At 38.0% G+C, this 27,669-nt stretch overlaps 1 protein-coding gene across 1 annotated transcript; it reads left to right on the top strand.

Annotated features, from left to right (window-relative positions):
- Pon1 (paraoxonase 1) lies at positions 1–25,910 on the top strand. Its single transcript, XM_069996533.1, has 9 exons — positions 1–165; positions 8,761–8,831; positions 10,291–10,346; positions 10,579–10,747; positions 12,599–12,725; positions 16,310–16,510; positions 17,716–17,797; positions 21,898–22,026; positions 25,520–25,910. The coding sequence occupies exons 1-9, from the start codon at positions 92–94 to the stop codon at positions 25,676–25,678; spliced, it is 1,068 nt and encodes a 355-aa protein (XP_069852634.1). The 5' UTR covers positions 1–91; the 3' UTR covers positions 25,679–25,910.
- The last annotated feature ends 1,759 nt before the right edge of the window (positions 25,911–27,669 follow it).

Raw genomic sequence — 27,669 nt, 5'->3', positions numbered from 1 at the left:
AGGCGTTCTAGCTAGTAGGCACTAGCAGGAAGGGGCTCTTAGCAGTGGCTGCACCCATCCGTTCAGTCCGTCCTTCCGTCCATCCCAGGCTATGGCAAAACTGCTGGTGCTCACCCTCGCGGGGCTGGCAGTCGCACTCTTCAAAGGCCACCAGTCTTCTTACCAGTAAGTTGGGTTGGGGAGAGGGCTGTCTCCACTAGGATCACCTCTACCCCCACAACACAGGGTACAGGCTCTTAGCAACCACACCACAAAAAATCTGCAGGCCCCAACGACATGTACATCTCACAGGGCCTTTATAAAGGTCCACCTTTTATCTACCACTTGTAAATGTTCCCTTGCTAGTGATCTGCCATGTGGACCAGAGCTAAGGCTCTTTAAGGTGCCCAACCTGCTCCAGTGGGTGCCAGGCAGAGAGAAAAGAATTCTGGTGCTGACACTTAATGCTCTGGGTTCTGGGACAAATCATGTTGCAAATCCATGCTTTGCTGCTTCAGTAAACAGGAAGTGGTAATGCAAATTTATATAAGAAGCAGCAAAGATAAGAGTGGGCATCATAACTGCTGAGGAAATGTTTGTTGTTTTTTTCTTTTTGTTTGTTTGTTTGTGGTCCTGGGGTTTGAACTCTGGGCACTGTCCTTAAGCTCCTTTTGCTCAAGGCTAGCACTCTACCACTAAGCCACAGTGCCACTTCCAGCTTTTTCTGTGATTAATTGGAGATAAGATTCTCATGGACTTTTTTGCCCAGGCTGGCTTTGAACTGCAGTCCTCAGATTTCAGCTTCCTGAGTAGCTAGGATAACAGGCGTGAGCCACCAGTGCCGGGCTCAATGTTCATTTCTAATTCCTTTAGCGTATTTAATAATCTCTAAGGGTGCTGTAGAGTTTATGTGGGGATGTGAAAAATAATGTTGAAAGTTTCACGGTAACTTTTTACAGGAGTTCAAAGTCTAGAGATCACACTAATCAATAATACATTTCATATTATTTACCTTGAAGTAAAACATTAATAAAAATAAACTGAATTCAAAAATATTACATGGGCTAATCATTCAGAATAAGTTCTTAAAAATAAATTGCTTTGGTTTTTTTTAATTGTTATTTTTCAAAACACAAATGTCAGAATAGTATTAGAAAAGTAAGTTAGTAGCTGGGCAGTGGGGGCTACAGCTATAATCCTAGCTACCTGGGTAGCTGATATCTGGAGGATTGTGATCTGAAGCCAGTTCAGGCAGAAAAGTCTGTGTGACTGCATCTCCAACTAACCCATAAAAAGCATGGCTGGAGATATGCCTCGATGGTAGGCCATCAGCCATGAGCAAATGAGACTCCCGAGTTCAAGACCCAGTAATAGCACTGAAAAAGAGAAAGAAATAATACATGAATGAAAGAAAGAGAGAGATGGAAAGAAAGAGAGAAAGGAGGGAAGGAAGAAGGAAAGAAGGAAAGGAAGGAAGGAAGGAGGAAGAAAGGAAGAAAGGGAAAAGGAAAGAAAGGGAAAAGAAAAGAAAAAAGGAAAGGTGGGAGGAAGGAAGGAAAGGAATCAAGGAAGGAAGCAAGGAAGGAAGGAATCGAGGAAGGAAGGAAGGAAGAAAGGAAGGCAGGCAGGCAGGCAGGCAGACCAAAAAGCTACTAATTGGACTTTTAGATAGTATAAAATATTGTGTGAATTTTCATTAATAACATGATAAATGATAAATGATACTATATAGATGAATACAGGATGGGCACTGAATCTTCTGGAATAGTCCAGACAGAAGGAAAGAAAGTGCTACTCTCTCTCCAGCAGGATCTAGAGCCTTGCTACTCAAGAGTACTTGCCCACTCCCTGGGGCATTTTTATGAAGGACTGTAAAGGGCATTCGGATCCTACCCTAACTCATATCAGAACCAAAGCAAGAAAACCTGAAAGAGGCAAAAGTAACTTTTATTCTCATCTAAGTGATAAGATACCCAAGTCCCAGAAAGGCATGGCTCTGTTCAGTGGAGAGAAGGGAAACCATTATATCCTGAGGTCTGCATCTGTGCCAGGCAGAGCCTCAGAGAGGGGAGAGGCTTTTTCTTCAGAGATGAAGCGAATGCATGGGGAGAGACTCAGGAAGTTATACAGATCCAGGGTGGGAGGAACTTGTGGGAACATAAAAAGGTTACCTCATTTTCTGAGGTGGGGGCAACAAAGAAGAGACTGATAGAGTTTCTCTTTGTAGTCAGCAACATATGGCTTCATCTGGCATACACTGAAGAAGCCCTAAAGTCTAGGACCATAAAAATATAATTCACAAGGGATGGGAAGGGGAAACAAAGGAGGAGGCTACAATGCTTGATAAGAAATGTACTCATTACCTTGCCCATGTAATTGTAACCCCTCTATACGGTATTTTCACAATAAAAAATATCATTCACTGCCTGTTTGAAGTGTGGTCTATTAAAATAATGTGTGAGACCACTGTGGCTCCCTTACCAGTGCATTTCTGCCACTTCATCTTCACCCCAGGATACTGTGTGGGAAGATGGAGGCAGTAGATTCTTGGCTACTGGGATAAGATCTCTTTTCTGCAACTTTCAAGTCATTTTACCACTTTATCCCAAGAAGAAAAAAGTTCCAGCCTCTTTCTCCACCTGAAAATTATGGGATAATAATGCTTATCAAAGTAGGATAGATAGATAGATAGATAGATATAGTATTATATAGAGTCTATATGACTTTATAATACTTTATTCATATATAGATGGATATAGTATTATATAGAGTCTATATATATTATATAGAGTCTATATATATTATATAGAGTCTATATAAAGTATTATATTATATAGACTCTATATAATACTATATAGACTATATAGAGTCTATCTAGACTATATATAACTCTATAACACTATATCTATATTATATATACTATATAATATATAGTTTTATATTTATAGATATAGCATATAATACTATTTAATACTACAATACATAATATAATATAATACTATATCTATAAAGTATTATAAAGTCTATATACAGTATTATATAGACTCTAATACTATATATAGGCTCTATAGAGTCTATATAGACTCTATATATGACTGTATAATACTATATCCACAAATAGATAGATATAGTATTACATAGTATATATATGGATATAGTATTATGTAGAGTCTATATAGTCTCTACATAATACTGTATCTATCTATCTATCTATCTATCTATCTATCTATCTATCTATCTATCTATCTATCTATCTATCTCTATAGAGAACATAGTAGATGACCTGTAATCATTAGCTTTAATAACTGCATATGTCATCTCAAAGCTCCACTTAGGAACTCTAACAAATGATCTTTGATGTGATAAAGCTTTTCATCATTATGGCAGATATCTCCGAGAAACAACTTGTAAGAGGAAAGCTTTATTTTCGCTCCCAGTCTCAGGGATTTTAGTCCATGGTTGGCTGGCTCCATTTCATTGGGCAGAAGCATGTGGTAAGAACACATGATAGAGAAAACTGCTTACCTCATTGTGGCCAGAAAGTAGAAAGAGGCAACCAGAAGAAGAGGCCAGGGACTAGAACACCTATAATGGTCTCCTTTCTCTAGTAAGACCCACCTTACATAGTATCTACACCTCTGACTAGTGTATTCAATTCTGAATCTATCAATGGGCCGCTCCACTGATTATATCGGCAACTACATGATCCAATCACTTTTTTCAAACTATTTCAACATTGTGCTGGAGACCAAGCCTTCATCACATCTGCTTTATATCTAAGTTATAACATTTGCATATTATCATGTCTCATCAAACCCCTCATCACCCTATCAAAGCCTCCACACCACCTTCTTAGCCATTCCAAAAGACAATCCAGCAGATATCTGCTAAGTCCTTGACATCTCTAAAGGTGTTATATTCATGGTGCAAGCCATAGGAATCAGTAGGATGTAGTGTTCACTCACCATTTTCAGAGATGATAAGGAACAGCAAGACCCCAAACTGTAATTGTCAAAGAACATGATAGATGTGTATGTAAAGGTTCATGAGGGTGAACAAAGCAGTGTCTAAGCATACCACAGAAGGTTACCATGCAGGCTCTTCCCAGTGGGTAAAGGGGTAAAGGACGTTCTAAATAGAAGGGAAAATGTGAGCAAATGAGAAGGGAGAGGGACTAAAAGGGATATAGGGAAATATAGGGAACAGAGAGTTGGGTATCATAATATCTAATATCATATCCCAACTTTATCATTTTATATTTTATTTTTTATTTTTTAATATAAGTACTCTATAGAACATAAATTTTGTATTATTTATAAAACTATACGTGTATACTTATATTATTTGTATTAAATATATATGTATATATAAGATACATTTATAATATATGCTTTGTATTAAATATATATGTATATATAATATACATTTATAATATATGCTTACATTGCTTTGTATATTATAATATGTTGCTCATAATATAGAATATGTATATATGATATATAACACATATACTATAATATAATAATTATATATTATACTATGTAATATATTTATATATTCTATGTTGTAAATATAATATATTGTAATATATACTTATATTGTCTATATCAATGGATATAAATATTATAATAGTTATTTTACTATTGCTTGTTTTTTTCTTTGCTGCTACCTAAAACTAGGATCCAGTACAAAGTAGAGAAATTTCACTGGGATGCTGAGAAAAGTCCATAGGGTTTGCTAATTTCACAATATCTCATATATCACATCATAAGATTTGAAACCAAGGTGATTTCATTCTTTCTCCAAATTTTTATTTGTCCTTGAGGATTACTTCAACCTACTTGATCACATTTAGATTACTTCTGTTCACATTTATTTGGTCAAATCAAGTCACAGCAAGGCCAGATTAACTGAACAGAGGCAGGGAAATAGATTTTATTATATCTCCAGGAAGAGAAGACCTGGAAATATCAATGAACATAACTAATGACTTCCACAGCTAACTTTACCATTTTAAATAAGCAACCACGTATCAATGCCTTGGTTTCTGTGTACCCCAGTGTTCTCACACATAAAACAAGGAAATATGAATCTATACCTCAAAGGTGGCTAAGAGCATTAAATGTGGAATTACGTGTGGGAGCCCTTAGCACAGGGATTGTTATTAAGGCTTCAGAATGAATGAGGGATATGTGGCAGCAGGAAATGAACTGACAAATTTTCCTGGGCCCTGGAGTCCCAGGATGGATCTCTGAAATCATAGCTGGCCCTTTTCTTTCTTTGGTAGGGATCCAGTAAGTATTTACACAGAACAGTGCACAGAAAAGGTCAAGGGATTTCTGAATGCAGTGCAGACATTAAACTTCATTTCTTAAACCTGGAACATTTGGACTTAATTGAGCCCTTGATACGTTATCTCCTGATAATCTGAGAATAAGGAAAAAACTATGAACTAGATATAGTAACACAAGCAGGTAAGTGTTCAAGTGCTTATTCCTGCTTTTCACCAATGTTATTTGTAATATTTTTTTTTCCTTAGAGGCTTGCCTGTAGATTAGCATTCATACTTTAGTTCCAATCCCAGTTTAGGCACTTCATAACTCTGAGGCCTTGAAAAGTCACTTAATCTTAGTCATCTGTAAGTAGGGAAAATAACGCATCAGGGAGGTGTTGGAAGGCAAAATGAGAGTATGCACAGTACCTTAACTATGGCATCAATGACATTCTGTTGAGATATGACTAGCTTGAGCCACAAATTAGAACCCAAAGGAACTGGGTGCAGATTTAATGCCTTTTTTAAAAAAACATGCCTTGGTTCCCATGTGATTATTTTGCTATTTCTAGGTTAGAGGCCATCTTCTATGAGAGAAACTATTGCATTAGAATGTGAGTCAAGCAGTTCTGTCTTGTTCTACTCTCTGTGAACCTATCACAATGAACAACCAAACAACTGTTTGAGACAGACAGCATACTTATTCTTCTAGTGTTTTGAGTGGGTAGGGGGGAGGAGGCTCATTTGGTATCCTTTGCATTTTTCACAAGTATTGGCCCATTCAGTGATTTCACATGTTTAAAATCTGTTCTTTCATCATAACTATTTGCATGGTTACCAGTTATGAACTTCACCCTTAATATCTTGAGCCTATCTTTTAAGTTACTTGGAAGACATAGTATAAATATTCCCAGACCATTGACTTTCCTCATAGTGGACTACAAAAACAATTTAATACATATTATCTAACATGTTAAAATAAATGTGTCACATTTATTTACAAAACTATTACGTGGGACTGGAGGTATAGGTTAGGGTTAAATATTTTAGGGTTAAATGTTTGGCTAGCAGGCAGAGGCCAAGGGTTCCATCCCCAACACTGGAAAAATAAATTATTAAATGGATTGTTTTGTAAACTCATGAAATTTGTTTCACATATTTGGGTGTGTGTGTGTGTGTGTGTGTTGTTCATACCATCTAAAATGTTTTTCTTTCTGTGGGTCTCAATCTAAAGAATAAGCCACTTATGGTATATATACACAATGGAATTCTATGCCTCCATCAGAAAGAATGACATTGCCCCATTTGTTAGGAAATGGAAAGGTGTGGAAAAAATTATATTAAGTGAAGTAAGCCAGGTTCAAAGAAACATAGGTCCCATGGTTTCCCTTATTTGCAATATCTAGTATATGTCTGAGTCAAGCAGAAAAGGTCAGATAAGTTGATGTTAGGGAAATGAACCCTAAGATATGTATTCAAATGTTTTTTTTTTCTTTCATGCGATTGTTTCTAGCCCCTGCTTTCACTGTATTTGATGTCGGTATAATTTGTGGAGGGGAAGGGGAAAAACAAATCGTTTAAATAGGGATATAGGTAGACCCACTGCAACAATGAGATGTACAAGTTGTTATGTCGAAAACGAACTTTACAATTTTTACAACTTTGGTGGGGGTGGGGTGGGGGAGGGATTGGGTGGGGGAGCGGGGGAGGATGGGAAAGGATGGGAAAGGGAAACAAAGGAGGAGGCTACAATGCTTGATAAGAAATGTACTCATTATCTTGCCCATGTAATTGTAACCCCTCTGTACAGTATTTTCACAATAAAAAAAGAATAAGCCACTTATTTTATCAATTACTTTATGTCTATATTAAAGTCTTTGATGATTAGACTGTCATATTGCTATTTTTAACATCTTATAGTGTCCCACTGTATGGGGACAGATCTCAACTTTCCTTGAAAGTCTGCTTTCTAAATTCATGCCCATCATTCAGGGAGCCATGGTCTCCTTGCCTGTCAGTCTTCCTCCCGTCTTTGTCTCTCAAACTTTATTTTGGTCAGGCATTGGGTTGGCATTTTTAGAAAGCAGATTACTGCTCTTACCTCCAGCCTCTTAGAGCAGACTGCCTGAGTGGGTAGAATGATGTTATGATAATAGGAACACTACTTATTTATCATAATATGAATACTATATTATCATAAATTCTCACCATTTTATACCATGTCAATAAGAATGTTATCCGGAGTGTTTATTTCATCCATTGGTTCTCCTGTGAGACTAAATTGACAGAAGGACAAAAGAAAAAGAATTTCTCAGAAAATCTTTCACCAAACAAAACTTTGAGGGATTCTTGGATAATTGTCACTACTCCCTTTGACTATATCACATCATCCGTTCTAAAAATACTAATTTATCATTTAAATCTCTTGGCAACATTAATGCTATGGTCGGTTTCTTTCAAAAGCCATCAATAGCTTTCCTCAGGCAATTCTCAGGCGCTTCCTCTACACATCTGTTCCTTTTTCCTTTATCCTTCACTCAAATATTTCCCCCCTGTGATATTTAGGTACTCAGATTTGGCAAGTTGCTTTTGTGTATTTGTGTGTGTGCATTTGTGCATATGTGTGTGTGTTTGTATGTGTGTGCATTTATGTGTACAGTGGAGAGGTGATACCTTTCTTTACAGGCTTGCCTTGGGTATAATTTTTCGAAGTCACAAAACCTTTAGACACATCTGTGTTTTTAAAACTGCATCTGAAAGCCAATGCCCAGTCCAGGCTGTGGAGCTGGCCCGGGCAGCAGGGTAGGAGGTCCATCTGTCAACAGTTCTCAAAAAGCAGTGGAGTAAATTGGAGTCATGTTTCCATTTAACCAAACTTTTCACATAGGAGTCCTAACCCAACTAACTGATGAAATAGTTCCTGTGAAAGAAGACAGAGGCTGGAAGACTCTAGGTATCTCTCTTGTATATCTGCCCATCTCTGCATGTAAGAGACTTTACACAACTAAATGTTATACTTCACGATCCCATTAGTCTGGTAGAATTGCAGGTGCCAGGGACACTAACTCTAAGATTTTTTTTACCAGGGTGAAGTACAGATGAGGAAAATTTGTGTAGGATTCTTAGCTTTGCAACTGAATTCTCTCTCTCTCTCTCTCTCTCTCTCTCTCTCTCTCTCTCTCTCTCTCTCTCTCTCTCTCTCTCTCTCTCTGTGTGTGTGTGTGTATGTGCATATGCTTGAAAAAGGCCTCGGTACTGTCTGAGTTTTGAGGGTTTTGCTCAAGGGTGCCATTCTGTCCGTTGAAACACAGCTCTATTTCAAGCTTTTTGCTGATTAATTGAAGATAAGAGTTTCACTGACTTTTCTGCCCAGGCTGGCTTTGAACCATGGTTCTCAGATCTCAGCCTTCTGAGTAGCTAGGTTTATAGGTATGAGCCACGCAACCAGCTTCAAGTCAATTTGAATCGCTGACTAGTTTTTATGTGTGTCATTCTTTTCCCTCCTCTAGAACAAGATTTGCTGTTTCTCGTGAAGTAACTCCAGTGGAACCTCCTAACTGTAATTTCATTAAAGGAGTCGGTATGCATGTGGGAAGGGAAAATGTCTCATTTGAACTGCTAGTATATTATTTCACTATGTATCCCACAAATATAACTGCCTAATTTTGTTCCAAAATACAATGGTGATTCAGGAAACTATTGTTGAGTTACTAATTAATTTTAAATGCTATGACCTTTTATATTTGACTTCACTAACATCTAACCAATGTTTTGACTTTTTGTTTGGTCATTAGAGCAGAAACAATAGTCAGTTGTCTTATTGTAATAAGACCAGAGGAGCTGGGAAAAGATGAAAGGGAGTAGATAAAACATTTTTAAATAAATAAATAAATAAAAGCTCTCACTGGTCTTTGCAATTACCACAAGTCTTCTCCTCATGTATCTCTTTTAAGATTGGAGAGGGAAAAATTTCCCCAGAAGCTCTAAGCAGATTTCCCCTTAGATCTCATTAGGCAGAGATGGAGGACAGACTGGTGCCCTAGCTGCAAAGGAAGCTGGGAAAGTAATTATTGGCCTCCATTGTGGAGGTCAAACCCTGTCAACAAAGATAAAGGGGCAGAGGGATAGTGGCTGTTTTGAACCGACAGGCAATGCCCAAGGCTCCACTCTCCATCTGGTTGCTACCAATCAGCTTTGTTTTTGTAGACAGTTTGAAGCTATGATTTTATAATGTTCTAGGTGGGTGGTGGTTTTTGGGTTTTGTGTGTGTGTGTGTGTGTGTGTGTGTGTGTTTAGAATGATTTATCTCAGTTGAGTGCAGTTAAGAAAACTCTCCTAGAAGACTGATTGTTATTAAATTTGGCCAGATATCTTATGATACACAATTTTTCCAGAAAAAATGTAATATTGATATAAAATATCACTGGATATTTGGAAGACTTATAGAAGGTGAACACAAAACCAAGTAATCCTTTTGTCTCTAGATTAATTGAATGTGTAAAGTTTTTATGTAGTTAAAATACAACTAACTTAAAGATAGTGACTTTTTGGTATTTATACTGAATAAATGCCTATGGATCATCAAAAATGTGTCCCTATCTTAACTCAAGTGTTTGAAGTTTACTAATATTTTCAACATGGCTTTCTAAGTGTTTACTTCATTTGTCACTATTAAGTGTTGAGTATACTTTGAGTCTATTCTGAATCTTTAGGAAAACAGCAAGTGATTTCCAAATAATCACAACTTCTTTGTATTTTGTGAATTTCCATAAATCCTATACAAAAAGTTTTAGAGGGAAAAATCCCCAAAAGGCAGTCCATCAAAATGTGTCAATTTTAATTATACTTGATATTAAAACTTTAAAATTTCCATGTATCACATTTATCAATTTGAATAAAGAAATGAAAAAATGCGTGGTTTTGAAGCTGACAAAAATAGCTAATACTTAGCTATATTTTCGAAGTTAGGAATGATGAAGAAATGGATCTTCAGCTTTTTGCAATAATATGAAGCAATGTATACTGTCTTGTTTTTACAGAAAGTGGTGCTGAAGATTTAGAGATACTGCCCAATGGACTGGCTTTCCTCAGCACCGTGAGTCTTTTCTTTTCCTTATTATTTTCTAGGACTAGGATTTAGCTAGGATTTTTCTAGGACTAGCTTGTGTGGAATGGCCTGGAGGACATGTGGCTTCCAAGACTCCTGTCAGCATATCATACAAGCTAGCTGGGATATTTCTCGTATAGTACAGTGAGCAGACCTGTGGCTTAAAACAGAAAATGCAAACCCATGTGCAGCCTTTTTTTTTCTTTTCCATGCTTTTAAGGGATTAAAATATCCCGGGATAAAGAGTTTTGCACCTGATAATCCTGGCAAAATACTTCTGATGAACCTGAATGAAGAAGATCCAGCAGTATCTGAATTGCAAATTAGAGGAAGTAAATTTGATTTATCTTCATTTAACCCTCATGGGATTAGTACATTCACTGATGAAGGTAACAATATTTACAACTTACTATTAAAAATATATTTTTTAAAGTGACAATCCTAGGGCTTGAACTCAGGGACTGGGCACTGTCCCTGAGCTTTTTTCTCAAGGCTAGCGTGCACTTGAGCCAAAGCCCCACTTCTGGCTTTTTGTTAGTTAATTGGAGATAAGGGTCTCACAGACTTTCCTGGCCAAGCCTCAAACCTCAATCCTCAGACCCTGAGTAGGTATGATTAGAGGCATGAGCTACTGATGCCTGGCCAAACAGGCATCAAAGATAGAAGAGATATGCCAATGATTATTTCTTCTCATGAATCCAAGACATAATGGTATTTTGGGATTTAAAATTTATTCCATATATGTGGAATATTTATAATGTATTATCTGTTAAGAATATATTATATACTATATTATATGTAAAGAATATATCTATATATTAAGAATATTGAGAATGCTAAAACATTTAAGATTTATAAAGTTTCTAATTTTGTAAAACACCAACATTTACATTATCAGGTAATTACTATAAATTCAGCCTTAATCTTGTAGGATTTTTATTTAAAAATCTGAAAGTTCCGCACACCTACTGGCAAAGTTTTTCTGACCTTAATTATGCTAGACCCATTGACAGAAAGTCACCATAACCACTTTTCTCTTAGGGCTGTCACCTTCAGTGTCTTCCTGTGTGAAAGAAGGAAGCCTAGGAAGCCAATGAATAAGTGTTTAGTCTTGCTGGGCAATGGTGGCTCATGCCTGTAATCCTAGCTACTTAGGAGGCTGAGATCTGTGGATCGTGGTTCAAAGCCAGCCCAGACAGGAAAGGCCATGAAACCACCAGAAAACCAGAAGGGTTGCTGTGGCTCAAGTGGTAGAGCTCTAGCCTTGAGCTGAAGAGCTGACGGACAGCACTCAGGCCCACAGTTCAAGCCCTATGACCAACACACACACACACACACACACACACACACACACACACACACACACACACACACACACACACACACACACACACACACACACACACACACACACACACACACACACACACACACACACACACACACACACACACACACACGCGTATCTTCTTTAAGCCATTTCCTGGTTCCTTTGTAGCATTTTATACCAAAACAAATGCTTGCTGAGAAGGTGAGAAAAAAGTATCTTAGTTGGCTTTTCTGTTCAAGCCTCTTAGTTCAATCTGCTAAACTTCCTTGTATCCTTTGTTTTATTTATTTATTTTTAATTAAGTTTTTATTGTAAAAATACTGTACAAAGGGAGTACAGTTACATGAGCAAGCATCCTTTGTTTTAAAGAATACCAAATTGACTATGTCAGAGACTTTCATAACCTACTATCTCTTCCCAACTCTAACCACATCTTGACCACTTTGACCCACTTCCTTCCTGTGCCACTGACCCACAAGCTGCTTCTGTTTGCTACTATCTCTCAGCTGTTCTTGTGGAATTCATCATCTCACATTTTCTGAATTATACTCAAGCTCACTTTCTCATATTAATGGTTCCCATCTTCATATCCTTTTTATTTCAATTCTGTAACTACTTGAACCTGAGACTTTAACAAGCTCATTTGAATTTTCAAGTGAGTTTTATCCATTCCTAAAATGTGGATATGTTTCCTCCTGTAGAGTTTTGAGATTTAGAGACTGTCCCTTGTCCTTCCTTTAGCCACTTTTCTTTGGCACAACCATAAATGTGCTTTTCTCTACAAGATGAAAATATTCCATCTGCCTGACATCCTATTAGTTGGAGGTGGGTTGAAATTGCTTTTGGGAGACAAAGTCGACAGCTGAGAGTTCTGTTAATGTTTCAATTTTTGTTTTTCATCTTTTCTCAGATAATACTGTGTACCTGCTGGTGGTGAACCATCCAAACTTCAAGACCACAGTGGAGCTGTTTAAATTTCAAGAAGGAGAAAAATCACTTTTGCATCTGAAAACCATTAGACACGAACTTCTGCCTAAGTACTGTGATAAATCATACTTCAATTTACCTTTTAGCAGTAGAGCATGGTTCATACACAGCTTTGCTTTTTTGGCCAGGACAGGTTCAATTCTTCTTTCTAGTTACCACAAACTCATTTGAATGTTCTTCTGTAGAAACGTTTGATGACTTGAGACTCCCAGAGAAGTTCCCTTCCTCCCTGTCTCAGGTTGCTTGGGTTCTGGTTTGTGATTCAGGTCTCAGCATCCCTATTCAAGCTTTTTTCCCACAAAAAAAATTCTATTCCTCCCTAAGACCAGGCTTAATATTTAAAAATCAGGCAAGCTTCATCAATGAAGTCCACAGCTTTGAGCTTATTTGATTATTTTTATGTATATTAAAAAGCAATATTTCAGATGTTTCTGTGAATTCAGAACCCATATCACATAGAAGGCCTGAAGTCAGATTTCCCCCCATTACTTCTACCGCTCTTGCATTGCTACTGACTAAAACGACATATGTGTGGAAATCCCTAGCTTTATACCACACTCCTTGACAATGTAACAGTTTGTGAAAGAAGACCCAATACAAAGCCAGCTTCTTCCCTTGGCTTGTGAACATGTTGTTTAGGAGGGTAATGATGGATTTTGGACACCATCCTCCAAAATAATTTTTACTTCTAAATTATATTTTTTAGAACCCTATGTTTCATTTAAGTACAACATATGGCCACCACCCTGTTTGTAAATCTAGATCCATACTTTTTGCTGGCCCCTAGCAAAGTGCCTTCCACAGAGTAGGTACACACTCTCTTATTTGTGTACCCTTCTCTCCTTATTTACCTGGAAGTTTTGAAGATTAGGAAACGAGAGTGGAGAGTAGTTGAGTCACTGGATGAAGGTTGGCCATCAAATTAGTAGCCAGGTAGGAACTAAGACTTTCGTCTTTTTCTGCACCCCCAGGATAAGGGAAAATCCAGAGGACAAATTTGAAGTAGAAGAAAGTTTTCGCACAGTCACTCAATACGTGTGTGCGCGTGCACACACGTGTGCATGTACACACATACACACACACACACATTGGGGAGGGAGAATAAAGCTTTTGAGTATTTAAAACATGTAAAGAATACCTAGATTTAATATAGGTGAAGACATGTAAAATAGAGTAGTTGGGTTAAAAATAACAATGATGATGGTGATGATGATGTAAACTGTAAGTCAGGTAGGCAATTGCCAATTTAAGCCAATTATTTTCTTGACATTTTATAAATACAGTCCTAATTAGATGTTGTTATTATACCTGTTATGCACTTTTTAAAAATGTAAGGTCTGTAGTACATGTTAAATTGCCCCCAGATGACAAGGCCAGGAAATGGTGCAACTAGATTTTTTTTTCTGTGCCTGTTCTAGGGTTTGAACTCAGGGCCTAGGCACTGTCCCTGAGCTTCTTTTGCTTAAGGCTAATGCTCTACCACCTGAGCAACAGCTTTACTCTCAGCTTTTTGGTGATGAGTTGGAGATAAGAGTCTCAAGGACTTTCCTGCCTAGACTGTCTTGAAACTGAGATTCTCAGATCTCAGCCTCCTGAGTAGCTAGGATTATAAGTGTGAGTTACTAGCACCTGGCTCTGCAGCTAGAATTTTAACCCTAGCACCTTGATTCCAGTGCTTATGCTCTAGAATACATGAAATAATTAAAATATTTTTGCATCATTAATGAATTATTGATGAATTAATGAATTATTCATTAATGAATGAGACTGTTGCTATGGGAAATCATATGTTTGTCCATACGTTTCTCCAATTACCCCACCCACACAGGCCAGTTTAAAAAATCCTAGGTTTTGACAGCATAGAAGTAGATGGAAATAACAATAGTGCCACAGTGTACTAGAATTTGGCTCTGTTAGCCCAAGGATTAGCCATTATTTGTTGCTTTGTATTTTATGGCTATTTATACCATGAATATTCTAATGACTATAAGTTACGGTAATTTAAGCACGTTATTATTAGTACTATCACAGCCATTGTTATTGGTCATTTACTGTATGAAAGACAGAGTGCCAAAGCCTTTATACTCAATATTTCATTCCATTGTTATTCCAGCCTTCTGAGGTAAAGACAGAAATTGAGATTCAAGAAAGGGTGTTACAGATGAGTGACCTGCTGTGGCCCCGCAATGTGAAGATAAAGTAGGGTCAGGGTTCAAGCAGAGTCCATCAGATTTTAAGGCTATTGTTCTCTAAAAAAAAATTTATGAAGAACAGGCAGGTGATAATAAAGCACACCGATTTCAGAAATTTACTTTTCAAAAAGACAGTAGGGTAACATTGATCAAGCCCCATTGTTCCATCACTGACATGTCAAATTGAAATTACTTCATAAAGCTACATAGAATACAAAAACATATGCAAATAAAATAAAATTAATTAATTTAAAAAAGAGACTAAAGTCAGCCTGTAGATTTATATCTGAAGACTGCAGATGAATTCTAAATCTCTAGACTATTTTCTTCCGTAAGAGCGATCCAGTGGCCAGCACACATGGAGCGTGGGCCTCCTGCAAAACACACGGCGCGTGGGCCTCCTGCAAAACACACGGCAGGATTAGCTCACTCTAATTCCCACTGCGCCTCCGTAAATGAAGATTCCAATTCTTCCGCTTCTACTGATGAGCTGTATGACTTTGGGGGAAGAAATCATTTGACCTCCCTTTACAGATGAGAAAAGTGAAAATCTGCGTGTTTGTCTCCATCGCCCTAGAGCCGGAGCTGCGTCAGAGCTGACGCAGTGGCCATTACGCACTCAGCAATAGAGCAAAGATAATTTTCTCTCTGATCATGGCCCCAGGGAACTTCTGTCACCTCAATCAGCAAGGAATGACTCACTTATGTGTTTGCTATTGTACCTATTAAAGCAGAAAAATAGACTCATATATCTTACATTTCCAGCAACAGTCAGAATCCTAATCAAAAAGAAAAAAAAAAAAAAGGCCAAGCATCTTATTTCTGAGCTGTTCATGAACTTTTTTTAAATTCCTGTTATGAAGCACAAAACTTTAAGGCTGGAAAATGGACCAGTCTATCATCCTCTTTTCACAGATAAAGAACTGAAGGCCAACATGTGAGAAGACTGATTTTCCCTAAATCATATATAACAGTAGCAAAGCCTGAAAGTCTCCACATTGTCACTCCAATGGTTGTCCATGGGCTTAAGATGTCTTGGGTTGGTAGGAGTTGATTCCATGTGATTAAATCTATTGTGTTCTGGTATAATTTAATGTCTACTGAATTTAGTATGGCTACATACATGCTTTCTCTCTATATACATATATATGGTTTAAAGATAGGATATGTATGTAAGATATATATATATAAAATGCTTTTTAAAGATACACATAAGATATGTAATAGGATTTTTAAAGATATATAATAAGATTTTTATATTGCAGTGCTATAATTACCTATTATTTCCTTTTAGGATTGCATAGTTAGGATTGGCTTCATATTAATTCTGTGCTATTACAGCTAATATAAAGGTACTATCTCATATCTTGACATTAATGTTTAGTCCATAATGGTATAATTACACTACCTTCACTTACATGTATTGTTTGTTTTAATTTCAGTGTGAATGATATTGTTGCTGTAGGACCTGAGCACTTTTATGCAACAAATGACCACTTCTTTACTGATTCATATTTACGATCCTGGGAGCTATACTTGGGTTTGGCGTGGTCCTATGTTGTTTTCTACAGTCCAGATAAAGTTCAAGTGGTGGCAGAAGGATTTGATTTTGCGAATGGAATAAGCATTTCACCTGATAGCAAGTATGTGCGCAATTTAAAATGAAGTGGTTGTATTCTCATTTGATGGTTTAGAACATAGTCTTTCACCAAGTAAAGTGATTGCACTCTAATGTGTTATCCTTCCAAGAGGAAATTAGGGAAAATATAAACTACCTTCATTTTCAGGAGATAAAATTGATCAAATTAAAAGTTTCTATTTTGTGAAAGAAAATTGCATTCCCACTTGAGGACAAAGTACATTTCAACAGGGGAAACTGTGATAAACATTTAGTATTACCATCTTTTGTTTTGAAGAAATATTTCTGGGTGTGCAATGAGATTACCAGGGTGAGTGTGCAGTGCCAGTCTGGAACAAAAGGGGCTTGCCCTGATGATAGCCAAGGAAACACTGCTTCCTTCATTAAGAAGGCCTTACTATGAAAGAGTCAGCTTCATTTATTCAGTAGTGTGTTTAATGCTGCACTTCATTTACAATATTGTGTTCTGATGGTCTTCCAACAATCAATTCAAAGATCAGCTTTGATCTGAGCACCATACCCTTCCCAGTCTTCTATAAGCAAGGATTTCAGAGAAGTACACTTGCACAAAAAACAACATGCACAACTTCTTATTCTTCATATTGTCTTCTGGTCCTTAAAAATAGAAAATAATCAAGCCATCATTTTTCTTTTAGTTCTGAGACACACTGTGCTTAGCCTAAGTAGGACTCTTTATGATGTGTGGTATTGCATTCTGTGCAAAATACTAAATCTGCTGGCTTGGGCTCATGCTCTCGGCAGGAGGGGAAGAAGAATTCTCACTATGTGGGCCAAGCATCTTATTGTCTCTCATATTTCCTCCAGCCTAAAACAAGAGACTGTGGTCAAGAAGCTTTACCGACTGTTCCCCAAGAGAGAACTCACTGTTCTGAAATACAATACCTGGGGCTTACTCCTACATTGATAACCCAAAGCCTTGTTAATAATTCATATTAAGAACAGGTGTCAGAGTTAAGTTCTGGATCAGGGATAAGTAGTTGGCTATCTTAAAGAATAACTCTTCAGAGATTAAATCTCTTTATGCACTGTAAACTCATTGAGCTCTTTAGAGTTTAATGTGCTTTGAGATGGGTTTCATTCTTCAGTCTGTATGAAATCTTTCTGACTAGAAAGAGTTAATACAATTCACTATAACCTTTTGGATTGTGATCTTTCAAGCAGTTTGACGGAACGCTTTCTTCTTTGAAGGTATGTCTATATAGCTGAATTCTTGGCTCATAAGATTCATGTGTATGAAAAGCACGCTAATTGGACTTTAACTCCATTGAAGGTAAGATGTATTAACACTATAAGTTTTCAGGGTGATAATTAGATTTCTAATTGATTTGTGAAATTAAAAGTGAAGAGAAAAGGCTTGTCTAATTGGAGTGTGTGAGAACCAATTTTTCACTCCCTTAGTAAGAGTCTCTGCATTGTTAGGTGTTTGTTGTACGCTTGTCCTCCCCAGCAGAGTGAGAAACAGCAGTAGCCCTCAGGTTCACCTGTGAATCTGCTTCCTTTTGCTAAGTTGAATTGTACGTTTGAATTGTCTTCGTAAGTGCCTTCTCCTCCTCCTGTCTCTGCTTTACTTCCTACCCCCATCTATGTTGAAGGAGTAGCCCAGAAAAATAGTCTATTTGGGTTTAATATAGAACTTCTCTACAGTATATATTAAGGTTATGTTCTCACTATGACAGTGTAGCCTGGGTGCCTATCAGCTGTTTGCCTTCTTGCTTTGGAGTGTTCCTGGAGCTTCCTGGGCGTGGTCTTGCCCCAGGATGAGTGCTGTGACCTCTGCGTATAGCTGGCTTCCTCCAGATCTCCATTGCTTTCTCTTTTTCTCACCACTGAAACTGTTCGAAATTTTGTTTCCCCAGCCCTCTACATTTATTTCCTATCTTCTTTACCACTTTACTTTTGCTTTCTGCATGGATGATCAATCAATGCATTTTAATTGTCCTCTTTATTATCTGACCCCCCACGAGGGTCTATGCATCATCAGGACAGAGTTTTTTTTTTTTTCTATTTGTTCCTGGAATAGTTCCCAGCACCTAGTAGACTTGCTTAATTACTATAGCAGGACCAGGTTTGCATCAAGGATTCACTTTTGGGCCCCGTAGTTCTGGTCCAGGCTGAAGTTTTGGGTAGAAAAGAGCAGAAACACAAGGAGAGGATGGAGAGACCAAGAGCAGAGAGGAGCATGATGCAAGGCACAGGCCATCATGCCCCCGCCACCCACAGCCCTAGCACAATGCACTGTCAGGGCCAACTGGATGACTGTTCCAGTCAGCATACCCACGGTGCTGTCACTACGGGCTTCATTCAGAGAAAATTACCTCAAAGCAGTATCAAATGTAACATCATGTTTGATGTTAGAAATCATTGGCAGGTCTGGCTGGTATTAGCCGAAATAAAATGACATTTCATATACTCATACAGGCTGAGGGAATAAAAACCAAACAAACTGTGGTTATAATAACATGTTTTCTATGCGTTGAAAATTTTAAAAACAATTATGATAGAATTCAATGCAATGTATATTCTACTTACAATGCCAGGGCTCTGTTCCTACCAAGGAAAGCTTCCAGGCAAGGCTTATTTCATACTTGGTTCTCACTTTGGCAGCAGATTACATCCTTCTTTCACCATAACAACTAATCCAGTAGAAGCCACCCCTCCCAAATGTAATGAAGTTCTTTTCTTTAAAGACCTTTAATTAACATTAGTTAATTAATACCTCTGAGTGCCAAGCAATTGGATAAATTAGCTGAGGCTAGTTGTAGAAATTTATGATGAGGTGAATGAATCGATGGTCTGCCAAATGTACAATTTCTGTACAATAGAATATTATTCAACCTGAAGCAGCACCAAGACTTGGATAAACCTTAAAGACATTATGCTAAGTATATCAGACACCAAAGGATAGATATTATGATTCTAGAAGAGGCACATTCATAAAAAGTGTAAGATGTTAGTTATAATAAGTTAAATGGAAAAAGGGATGAGGAGCTGTAGGTTCATGTTAATGGTTCATGGGGTTCTGTTTGGGATGATAAGTTCTAGGTATGGTGATGGTGGTTGTATAATATTACAAATACATTTGATGCCATTGAATTTTAGCTATGGTTAATGGCAAACTTCATATGAAATATGTTTTAATATAGTAAAAAATAATGCTACTTTCTTTATTCAGTGAATCCATTTCAGTGAGTCTTGACTCTAAAAATTGGAATTTTTTTTCAACAGAGAATATAGCTTCTCAGTGGGCATAAGTGGCTCAAGCCTGTAATCCTAGTTGCTTGGGGATTGCAGTTTGAAGCCAGCACTGGCAGTAAGTTCCACGAGACTCTTATCTCTGATTAACCACCGAAAAGCCAGAAGTGGAGCTATAGCTCAAGTGGTAAAGCATTAGTCTTAAGTAAAAAAGCTCAGGGATAGCACCTAGAATCTGAGTTCAAACTTTAGGACTAGCACAAAATTTCATTAAAAAATACAGCTTCTCCTACAGAGACTATAATATACTAAGTTTCTATACTATCTTTCATTTGTCTTTGTATACATTATTATTTTTTTGTCAGTCATGGGGCTTGAACTCTGGGCCTGGGCACAGTTCCTCAGCTCTTCAGCTCAAGGCAAGTGCTCTACCACTTGGGCCACAGCACTTCCAATCATTTGTCTTTGTAGATGTGTGAGATGTGGCACATACCTATTATAATGAGTTGCATTGCTAGAAATGACAAATATGCAAAACAGGGTTCACTTCTACAAGATCTACAAGCCCCACTGGACCATGAGCTCTTCATTGGCCAGGGCCATGCCTTCCAGGAACCCTGCAGTTTCTAGTTGATGGGTTGAGCTGCTTGCAGAGCACAGAAGAGGAATGCAATCACAGTGAATAGATAGGACCTATTCTTTTGTGTCCTCCTGCACTCTTCTCAGCAGGCTTCCACCATCATGGAACTCACCAGTATTTGTGCTGCTTCTATAGGCAATAACAGAATCCTCATTTTCCTCACTTAAAGATAAAGCTAATGTCCCTCCACACTGTTGACCCACACCTGTACAGTCCTAGATACGCAGGAGGCTAGATCTGTGGATCTCAGTTCAAATCTAACCTGGGAAGATAAACCTAGAAGACTCTTCTTATCTCTAACTGACCAACAAAAAGCCAGAAGTGGCAGTATAGCTCAAGTGATCAAGCACCAGTCTTGAGTGAGAAAGCTAAAGGAAAGCATGAAATTCTGAGTTCAAGCCCCAGTACTGAAGTGTATGTGCATGCAAATGCACGCACATGCACACACACACACACACACAAACACACACACACACACACACACACACACGTCTAACATATGAGAGGATTGATTTTGAATCCAGGTGGATGAGAATGAGGGAGAAGGAAGGATTAAGCCAGGGGCAGATTTTGACCAATCGAGGTTCGCAGCACTGCTTGTTTCCAGGACAGGGAATGAAGGCCATGTGTGGGGACAGCTCTCATTTTGAGTAGGAAGCAGAGGGCAGCGGTGGCTCATCGCAGCTGCCTGCCGGTGCAAGGGCCTTTGCAGAAACCTCAGGGTCCCAGGGCACGAGGTCTGTGGATTCTGAGGTATACCACACATATTGTTTCTCTGGTGAGAGTTAAAGGCAAACAAATAGATGAGATTTTCTTCTGGTAGCAGGCAGCCAAGATGATGAATGGTGGAATTAAGAATCATTGGTATTATTTATGATGCTGGTATAAAGCCTCAACAGCAATCTGTGCAGTCATCACACACTTGCAACTTATATTTAGAGAATAAACAGCAGAGGAACAGGGAGCTGAATATCATCAGGAAACTAAAGAACAAACTTTGCCTCAACTCGAAGGGAAAAATTAGACCCTGGGTGATCATTTCTTCTGTGGCTACACAGCCTATGATTAGTTATAAAAGTGTCTACATTTCATCTGTGTTCCTGTCAGAAACACATCTATGCTTCCAGGTTGTTTTTTTCCAGATGTTTATAAAAATATGATTTGCACATGCCACTTAGAAGGAACTGCTTTATGTTGTACTTAGCAGTTTTATTTGTATTTATTTTTAGTTTTAGTTTTAGGTTCATGTACAAATGTTAGGGCCAATGATTTCATTTAACATTTAACAGTCTTTCTTTGCTTTCGGAATCTCCTCCCCTCCGCTATGTGTTATGGAAACCAACAGATGAACAAAATACTAACGAAGATGGAAGGCCAGCAGAATTCCCTAAGTACAATTGAAACGAGTCACTATTGTGTCTCTGCGATCACAGTATGGTAGCCAGAATTAGCACAAGCTCTTTCCTTGACATGTTGCCACACCCCATCCTCTCATTTTTTTTCTCACCTTCTGCTTTGTGTTCTCTTCATCTTGGTAGTCCCTGGCCTTTGACACCCTTGTGGATAACCTTTCAGTGGATCCAGCAACAGGGGATATTTGGGTGGGTTGTCATCCCAATGGTGTGAAGATCTTCTCCTACGATCCAGAGAATCCTCCTGGCTCAGAGGTTAGTTTGAAAAATGTACCTGATCAGTGACTTTGCTTTCAGCCGAAATATAATTCTCTCTTATATATGCAAACAAATGAGGAGCTATGAGCAGATCATCCAAATGATCAGAGATAAAAAGAGTTTTAGAGGTGTTTTCATCAGGCTAGAGAGGAAACAGATAAGACATTTCATCTGGGATAATTCAGTAACTCAAGGCTGGAAGATGGGCAGGAAATGGCTAGCTAAATCTAGTATTGGGTGGGGATGTAGTTCTGTGGTAGGGTGTTTTCTGAGCATGTTGTAAGGACCTGAGATGGATTTCTAGCATTGGAAGAGAAGGAAGTGGTGTGTGGAATAGGTCTTCTAAGAGTGACCTAGCCACTAGTTGTGTGAGGGATAGAGCCAAACAACAGTGACACCACAGAAAGGAAAGCTGGGGTGTAAATATCCCATACTCTCTGAGTCCTTCCATTCCTTCTGCTGATATAAGAGGCAGAGTGCCCAGGAGACGCCCGTCAAAACAGGCTTTGGTGTAAGTCAGAGCAGAGGGAAGCACAGATCTGCAGGGCTGGATTGTGTAGATGAACCCTTCGATGTTGCCCATACTATTACATAAGTAGCAGGTCTCTCCAAATTAAGAAATCACAATAGCTTAAAGATCATAATGATGCCATACTGCAGTGGTTTAGCCATCCATTTGTTACCTGCATTAGAATACAACTTGCCATTCAGTTACTACAGCCCCCTCAGTGGCTGTGGTGGATTGGTTCCAGGACCCCAATGGATGCAAAATCCAAAGAAACTCAACTCTTCTATATACAATGCCAAAGAATTTGCTATTACCTACATGTTCTTCCATATACTTTAAACCACTTTTTATTACTTGTAATGCCAAACATAATGTAATACTTTGTAAATAGGTCACAATGTATTCGTTATGTGCTCAATACAGACTTAAAATTTTTCCCCAAATATTTTCTATCTGGGGTTGGTTGGTTTTGCATATGTGGAACCCACAGATACAGAGGGCTGACTATATGCATAAAGCAATGCGACAAGCCAGTCCTACAATGGGATTGTCTCTCCTCTCTAGACAGCCCTGTGAACCGGAGATAATTCACTTACTGGAAAATATTTAAGTTTACAAGACTCTTCTTCCATCTTAAAATATTCAAAGACCTCCCCAACCCCCTGCTTTTTGACTCACAGTCTTTATTCGGTAGGTAATTCTGAAGTGCAAATAGTAAGAATATGAAGTCTACTCTTCTATAGGCAGTTGAATGTTTCTCATGCCTTATCTGGCTCTTTCTACTTTGAGTTTTCAATATGTATTAATTAAACTGGTTATTTACATCAAACATTTGATATAATTTTGACACATTTATCTCCGTGGAGTATTTTTGTGTGTGTTTGTGCCAGTCCTGGGGCTTGAACTCACAGCCTAGATGTTGTTATTGAGTTGTTTGTTTGTTTGTTTGCTTAAGGATAGTGCTTTACTCCTTGGGCCACAGTTCCACTTCTAGCTTTTGGTGGCTAATTCAAAATAAAAGTCTCAGACTTTCCTTTCTGGGATGACTTTGAACCATGATTTTCAGATCTCAGCCTCTTAAGTGGCTAGGATTACAGGTGTAAGCCAAAAAGGCACCTGGCTTCTGTGGAGTGCTTTTAAAGTATAGTTTTAAGAATCATTCACCCAAAAGCACACAAAGAAGTCCTGTGTCTCTTGTATTAAAAAATCAAATGTGTATTTCTCTCATACGTACTTTATGATCACGTTTAATGGCAATCTTTTCCCTCTTGCTACTTTTTAGCTTTTCAGATCACTGAACTGTATATTTAATAGAATTGGAGAAATACATGCAGCAGAATGTTCACTGTATAGAACTGAGCAGAATGATTATAATTTGTTCTTGCTTGTTAGCTCATGTGGTGAACTTGGGTCATTTGCTATATAGCAAGGGACTTGGTTTATTGTTCTGGAAAAATATTTCCTTTCTAATGATGAATTTGGTAAGGAAGAGCAAAGGGAAATAACAATCCACTATGTAATGTGCTACTGCACAGAATATTCTAGCATTATGAACAAGCAACTTAATTAAGCCAAGGTGCATCATCAACTATTTCTTTCTAAAAAACGATTGCATATTAAGGTTGCAGCAATTTCCTAAACCATGTGTCTTTGGAACCATCTGTGTTCAAGAGGTCATGTTGATTGCTCCAACTTACACTTTATATCTAAGTATTGGCTTTCCTAGACTGGAGTATTTGGAGTTTAGTGATGGTATCCTTTCTTCAAGTCAGTATTTTATTCTAGTTGAAAAGGAATTTAGGAATAATCTAGTCTCACCCATCTTCTTGTATAGATGAGAAACAAATACAAGCATATGACTCCCATATTAGGTTGTAGCATATAAAATGGGAATAAACACATATTAACTCTTTCATTTATGAATGTTGTAATAAAAATTCAACTAAATGAAGAATATTGAACTTCAGAAATCTTACCCAGTTAGAAATGGAAGTTTGAAGTTCAGAAGTATGTATCTGGGCTATATCGGAAGGAATATTAAGCTTTTGGTGGTGAAGGGTCATGCTTTGTTTTCTTTGCCTGCCTCTAAAGAAAATCACCCCCTCCCAACACACACATGCACACACACACACACACACACACACACACACACACACACACACACACACACACACACACACACACACACACACACACACACACACACACACACACACACACACACCAGAAATTGCCTTCTTTGTCTATGGTATTCCAAGCACTTTAAAATTAAGAAAAGATGGTGAGTTTGAGCCCAGACTGGGCCATGTGTGAGATATTTTCTATAAAACCAAAACCAAAATAATACCACCACCACCAAAAATAAACAAATAAATAAAAACGAAGAAAAACCAAAACCAACAGTAACAGCAAAAAAATGAAAATTAAACTACAAACATACTCAGTAACAGGCCCGAACTTCAGTGTGGCAGCCATTTGGCTATGGCTGAGTAAAAGGCTTTCCTCCACTCTGAATTTACCATTGTCCCCACTGCTCCTTAATACCTGTGCTAGGGTTGAGTTGCTCACTTGCATTTCCTGCCTATACCCGTGGATCTATGTGCCCTCTGCTTTTTGTTAAAGATCCTGTGAGCAAAGCCTATCAGTTTACCATGAGCAAAATGGTATCGTAAACATACAGTAATTTTGGAACAAATACAATTTATGCCACGTATGTATATATATATATATATATATATATATGTATATATACACACATATATATCTTTTTATCTATAAGTAGTTGTGCAAAGGATTTTAATTCAACAGGTCATTTTATGACATTTTATTCATCTTGATTAATGTCACCCCTTCCATCTTTCTTCTCCAGGAGAGATGGGAGAGAACAAAAAAATATATTTTTATATGAGGGAATAGATGCCATCTTCTGGAGAAATGATCTGATTGTGCTTACAGTTGATTAATGTTATTTTTTTTTGATAGGTGCTTCGAATCCAGAACATTTTAACAGAAGAACCCAAAGTGACTGTGGTTTATGCGGAAAATGGCACAGTGTTGCAGGGCAGCACAGTCGCCTCTGTGTACAAAGGGAAGCTGCTGATTGGCACTGTGTTCCATAAAGCTCTGTACTGTGAGCTCTGACAGCCTCTTCTCGTGATCTAAAGGGCCACAGTGATCCCAGTTAAATTTGAGATCTGGCCCATTGGGAAATATAATTTAACATGATAATTAGGAAGCATGAGGGTGCCCTTGGCAGGGAAGAGAAATTGAGAAAGGATTCTTTGAGAGCATGTTGTCAAATCAATCATGGAAAACTTGAAAACCTCCCTTACCAATTAGAAACCCCTTTCATTAAAATGGCTCAATATACCAATTGTCAAGTCTTAAATAATTTAACTGCATGTGATTACAAAAGTACTTTCTGGAGACATGCATTAAGCATGTTTTTATATGGCTGCTTTGCTTTTCTTTGTTCAGAAAAGAGGATGAGAGGTTCAGGGTCAGCTATGCAAAAAATTCTTGTGACTGTCCACAAAAGCAATTTAGGTGTGGTGGTACATCCATAAATATTCTGGACTTCCATTTGTCCTTTCTGATAATGGAAGAAAACTTTCTCAGCATCAAGAAAAAAAAGAAAAGAGGATGAGATTGGGAATCACCAACAATACCACTGGTCACTCAAGATGTGGGTCACATGACCTGGGTTATATACAAAGATACCCAACAAGAGAAGCTGTTGAATGTACATGTTAGACATTTTCCTCTGGTAAGCCTGGCCTCTTCTGGCCACCTGTAGCAGTAACATGTAGAAAAACAATCCTACAATTCTTGTGAGTGTTGTTATATCTTAAAATTATTTCTTGGCATAAATTAGAGTTTTGTTTCACAGTCTTGGATAAAGAGGTCTGCTCATTTCTATGATGATATAGAATAAATAATGCCTTTAATTGACCCAAGTAATTTTAAGTGTCCACTGAAGACTAGGTAGGCTGCTGTTTAGGTGTGCAGGTGGATTTTTTTCTTTTTCTCTTTTATTTCTCCTATTCTAACTAATTAAAAATAGAAAAAGTTCAAAAATCAAAAAGACTAATAACATCTTTAGTTATCTCCTGAGGGACATGACTAGGAAAAAATAAGACTATCATTTGGTTATGTATACCAATAGAAAGAGGTTACCTGCTGTTATTTGTCTGTTTTGAAGATAGGATTGAAATGATGGATTATTCCTTTGGGACATTAAGGTGGTCCATTCTTTCTTTCTTTTCTTAGTTTTTTTTTTTTTTTTTTGCTTTTGTCGGTGGTGGGCTGGAACTCTGGGCCTAGGCACTGTCCCTGAGCCATTCAGCTCAAGGCTAGTGCTCTACCACTTGAGCCACAGTGCCACTTCCGGTTTTCTGGTGGCTAATTGGAGATAAGAGTCTCACAAAACTTTCCTGCCTGGATCAAACCATGATCCTCAGATCTCAGCTTCCTGAGCAGCTAGGATTATAGACGAGAGCCACCAGCACCAGGCAGGAAGGTCATATCTATTTTGTTCTGCCCTTTAGGGGAAAATGTTTGCTGATAAGTTGAGAACTCCTATTTAAAACCTCTCTTTCAAAGTAGCAAAAAAAAAAAAAAAGGCTACCTTTTCTCAATCAAGAGTCAAATTATTTTAGTCACAGTTCATTACACAATGTCGGATTGCTCTAGGTGCTTAATGATTCAGTGATGGTTGTATTCCCAATCCAGGAAGCTAGACACTGAGATATTGCTGATAATGATCAATGAGTGTCGTGCAGAAAAAAAAAATCCAATCTCATGTATTTTTGGTTGTTGTTGGTGGTGGTCATGGGGCTTGAACTCTGGGCTTGGGCCCTATCCCTCAGCTCTTCAACTCAAGGTGAGCGCTCTACCGCTTGAGCTACAGCACCACTTCCAGTTTTCTAGTGGTTTATTAGAAATAAGAGTCTCACGGACTTTCCTGCCTGGGCTGGCTTTGAACCTTGATTCTCAGATCTCAGCCTCCTGAGTAGCTAGGATTACAAGTGTGAGCCACTGGAGAGAATCTCTTGAGTAAGCCTCCATAACATCTGTAATAAAATAATCGGTTTTACTTTCTTGTTATTCCTAAGCAGATTCTGAAAAAAATA

Source organism: Dipodomys merriami, unplaced genomic scaffold, assembly GCF_024711535.1.
Source record: "Dipodomys merriami isolate MVZ:Mamm:240054 unplaced genomic scaffold, mDipMer1.0.p SCAF_5, whole genome shotgun sequence".
Classification (NCBI taxonomy): domain Eukaryota; kingdom Metazoa; phylum Chordata; class Mammalia; order Rodentia; family Heteromyidae; genus Dipodomys; species Dipodomys merriami.
Note: the sequence above shows the minus strand (reverse complement) of the source record. Positions and strands in the feature narration are given on the sequence as shown.

What these genes read in the sequence shown, in the direction of transcription:
- Pon1 (XM_069996533.1), top strand. Translation starts at nt 92, where the DNA reads ATGGCAAAACTGCTGGTGCTCACCCTCGCGGGGCTGGCAGTCGCACTC. An exon ending in AGCATTTCACCTGATAGCAA is followed by an intron (nt 16,511 to 17,715) that starts GTATGTGCGCAA and finishes TCTTCTTTGAAG; the next exon opens with GTATGTCTATATAGCTGAAT. An exon ending in GGACTTTAACTCCATTGAAG is followed by an intron (nt 17,798 to 21,897) that starts GTAAGATGTATT and finishes TCATCTTGGTAG; the next exon opens with TCCCTGGCCTTTGACACCCT.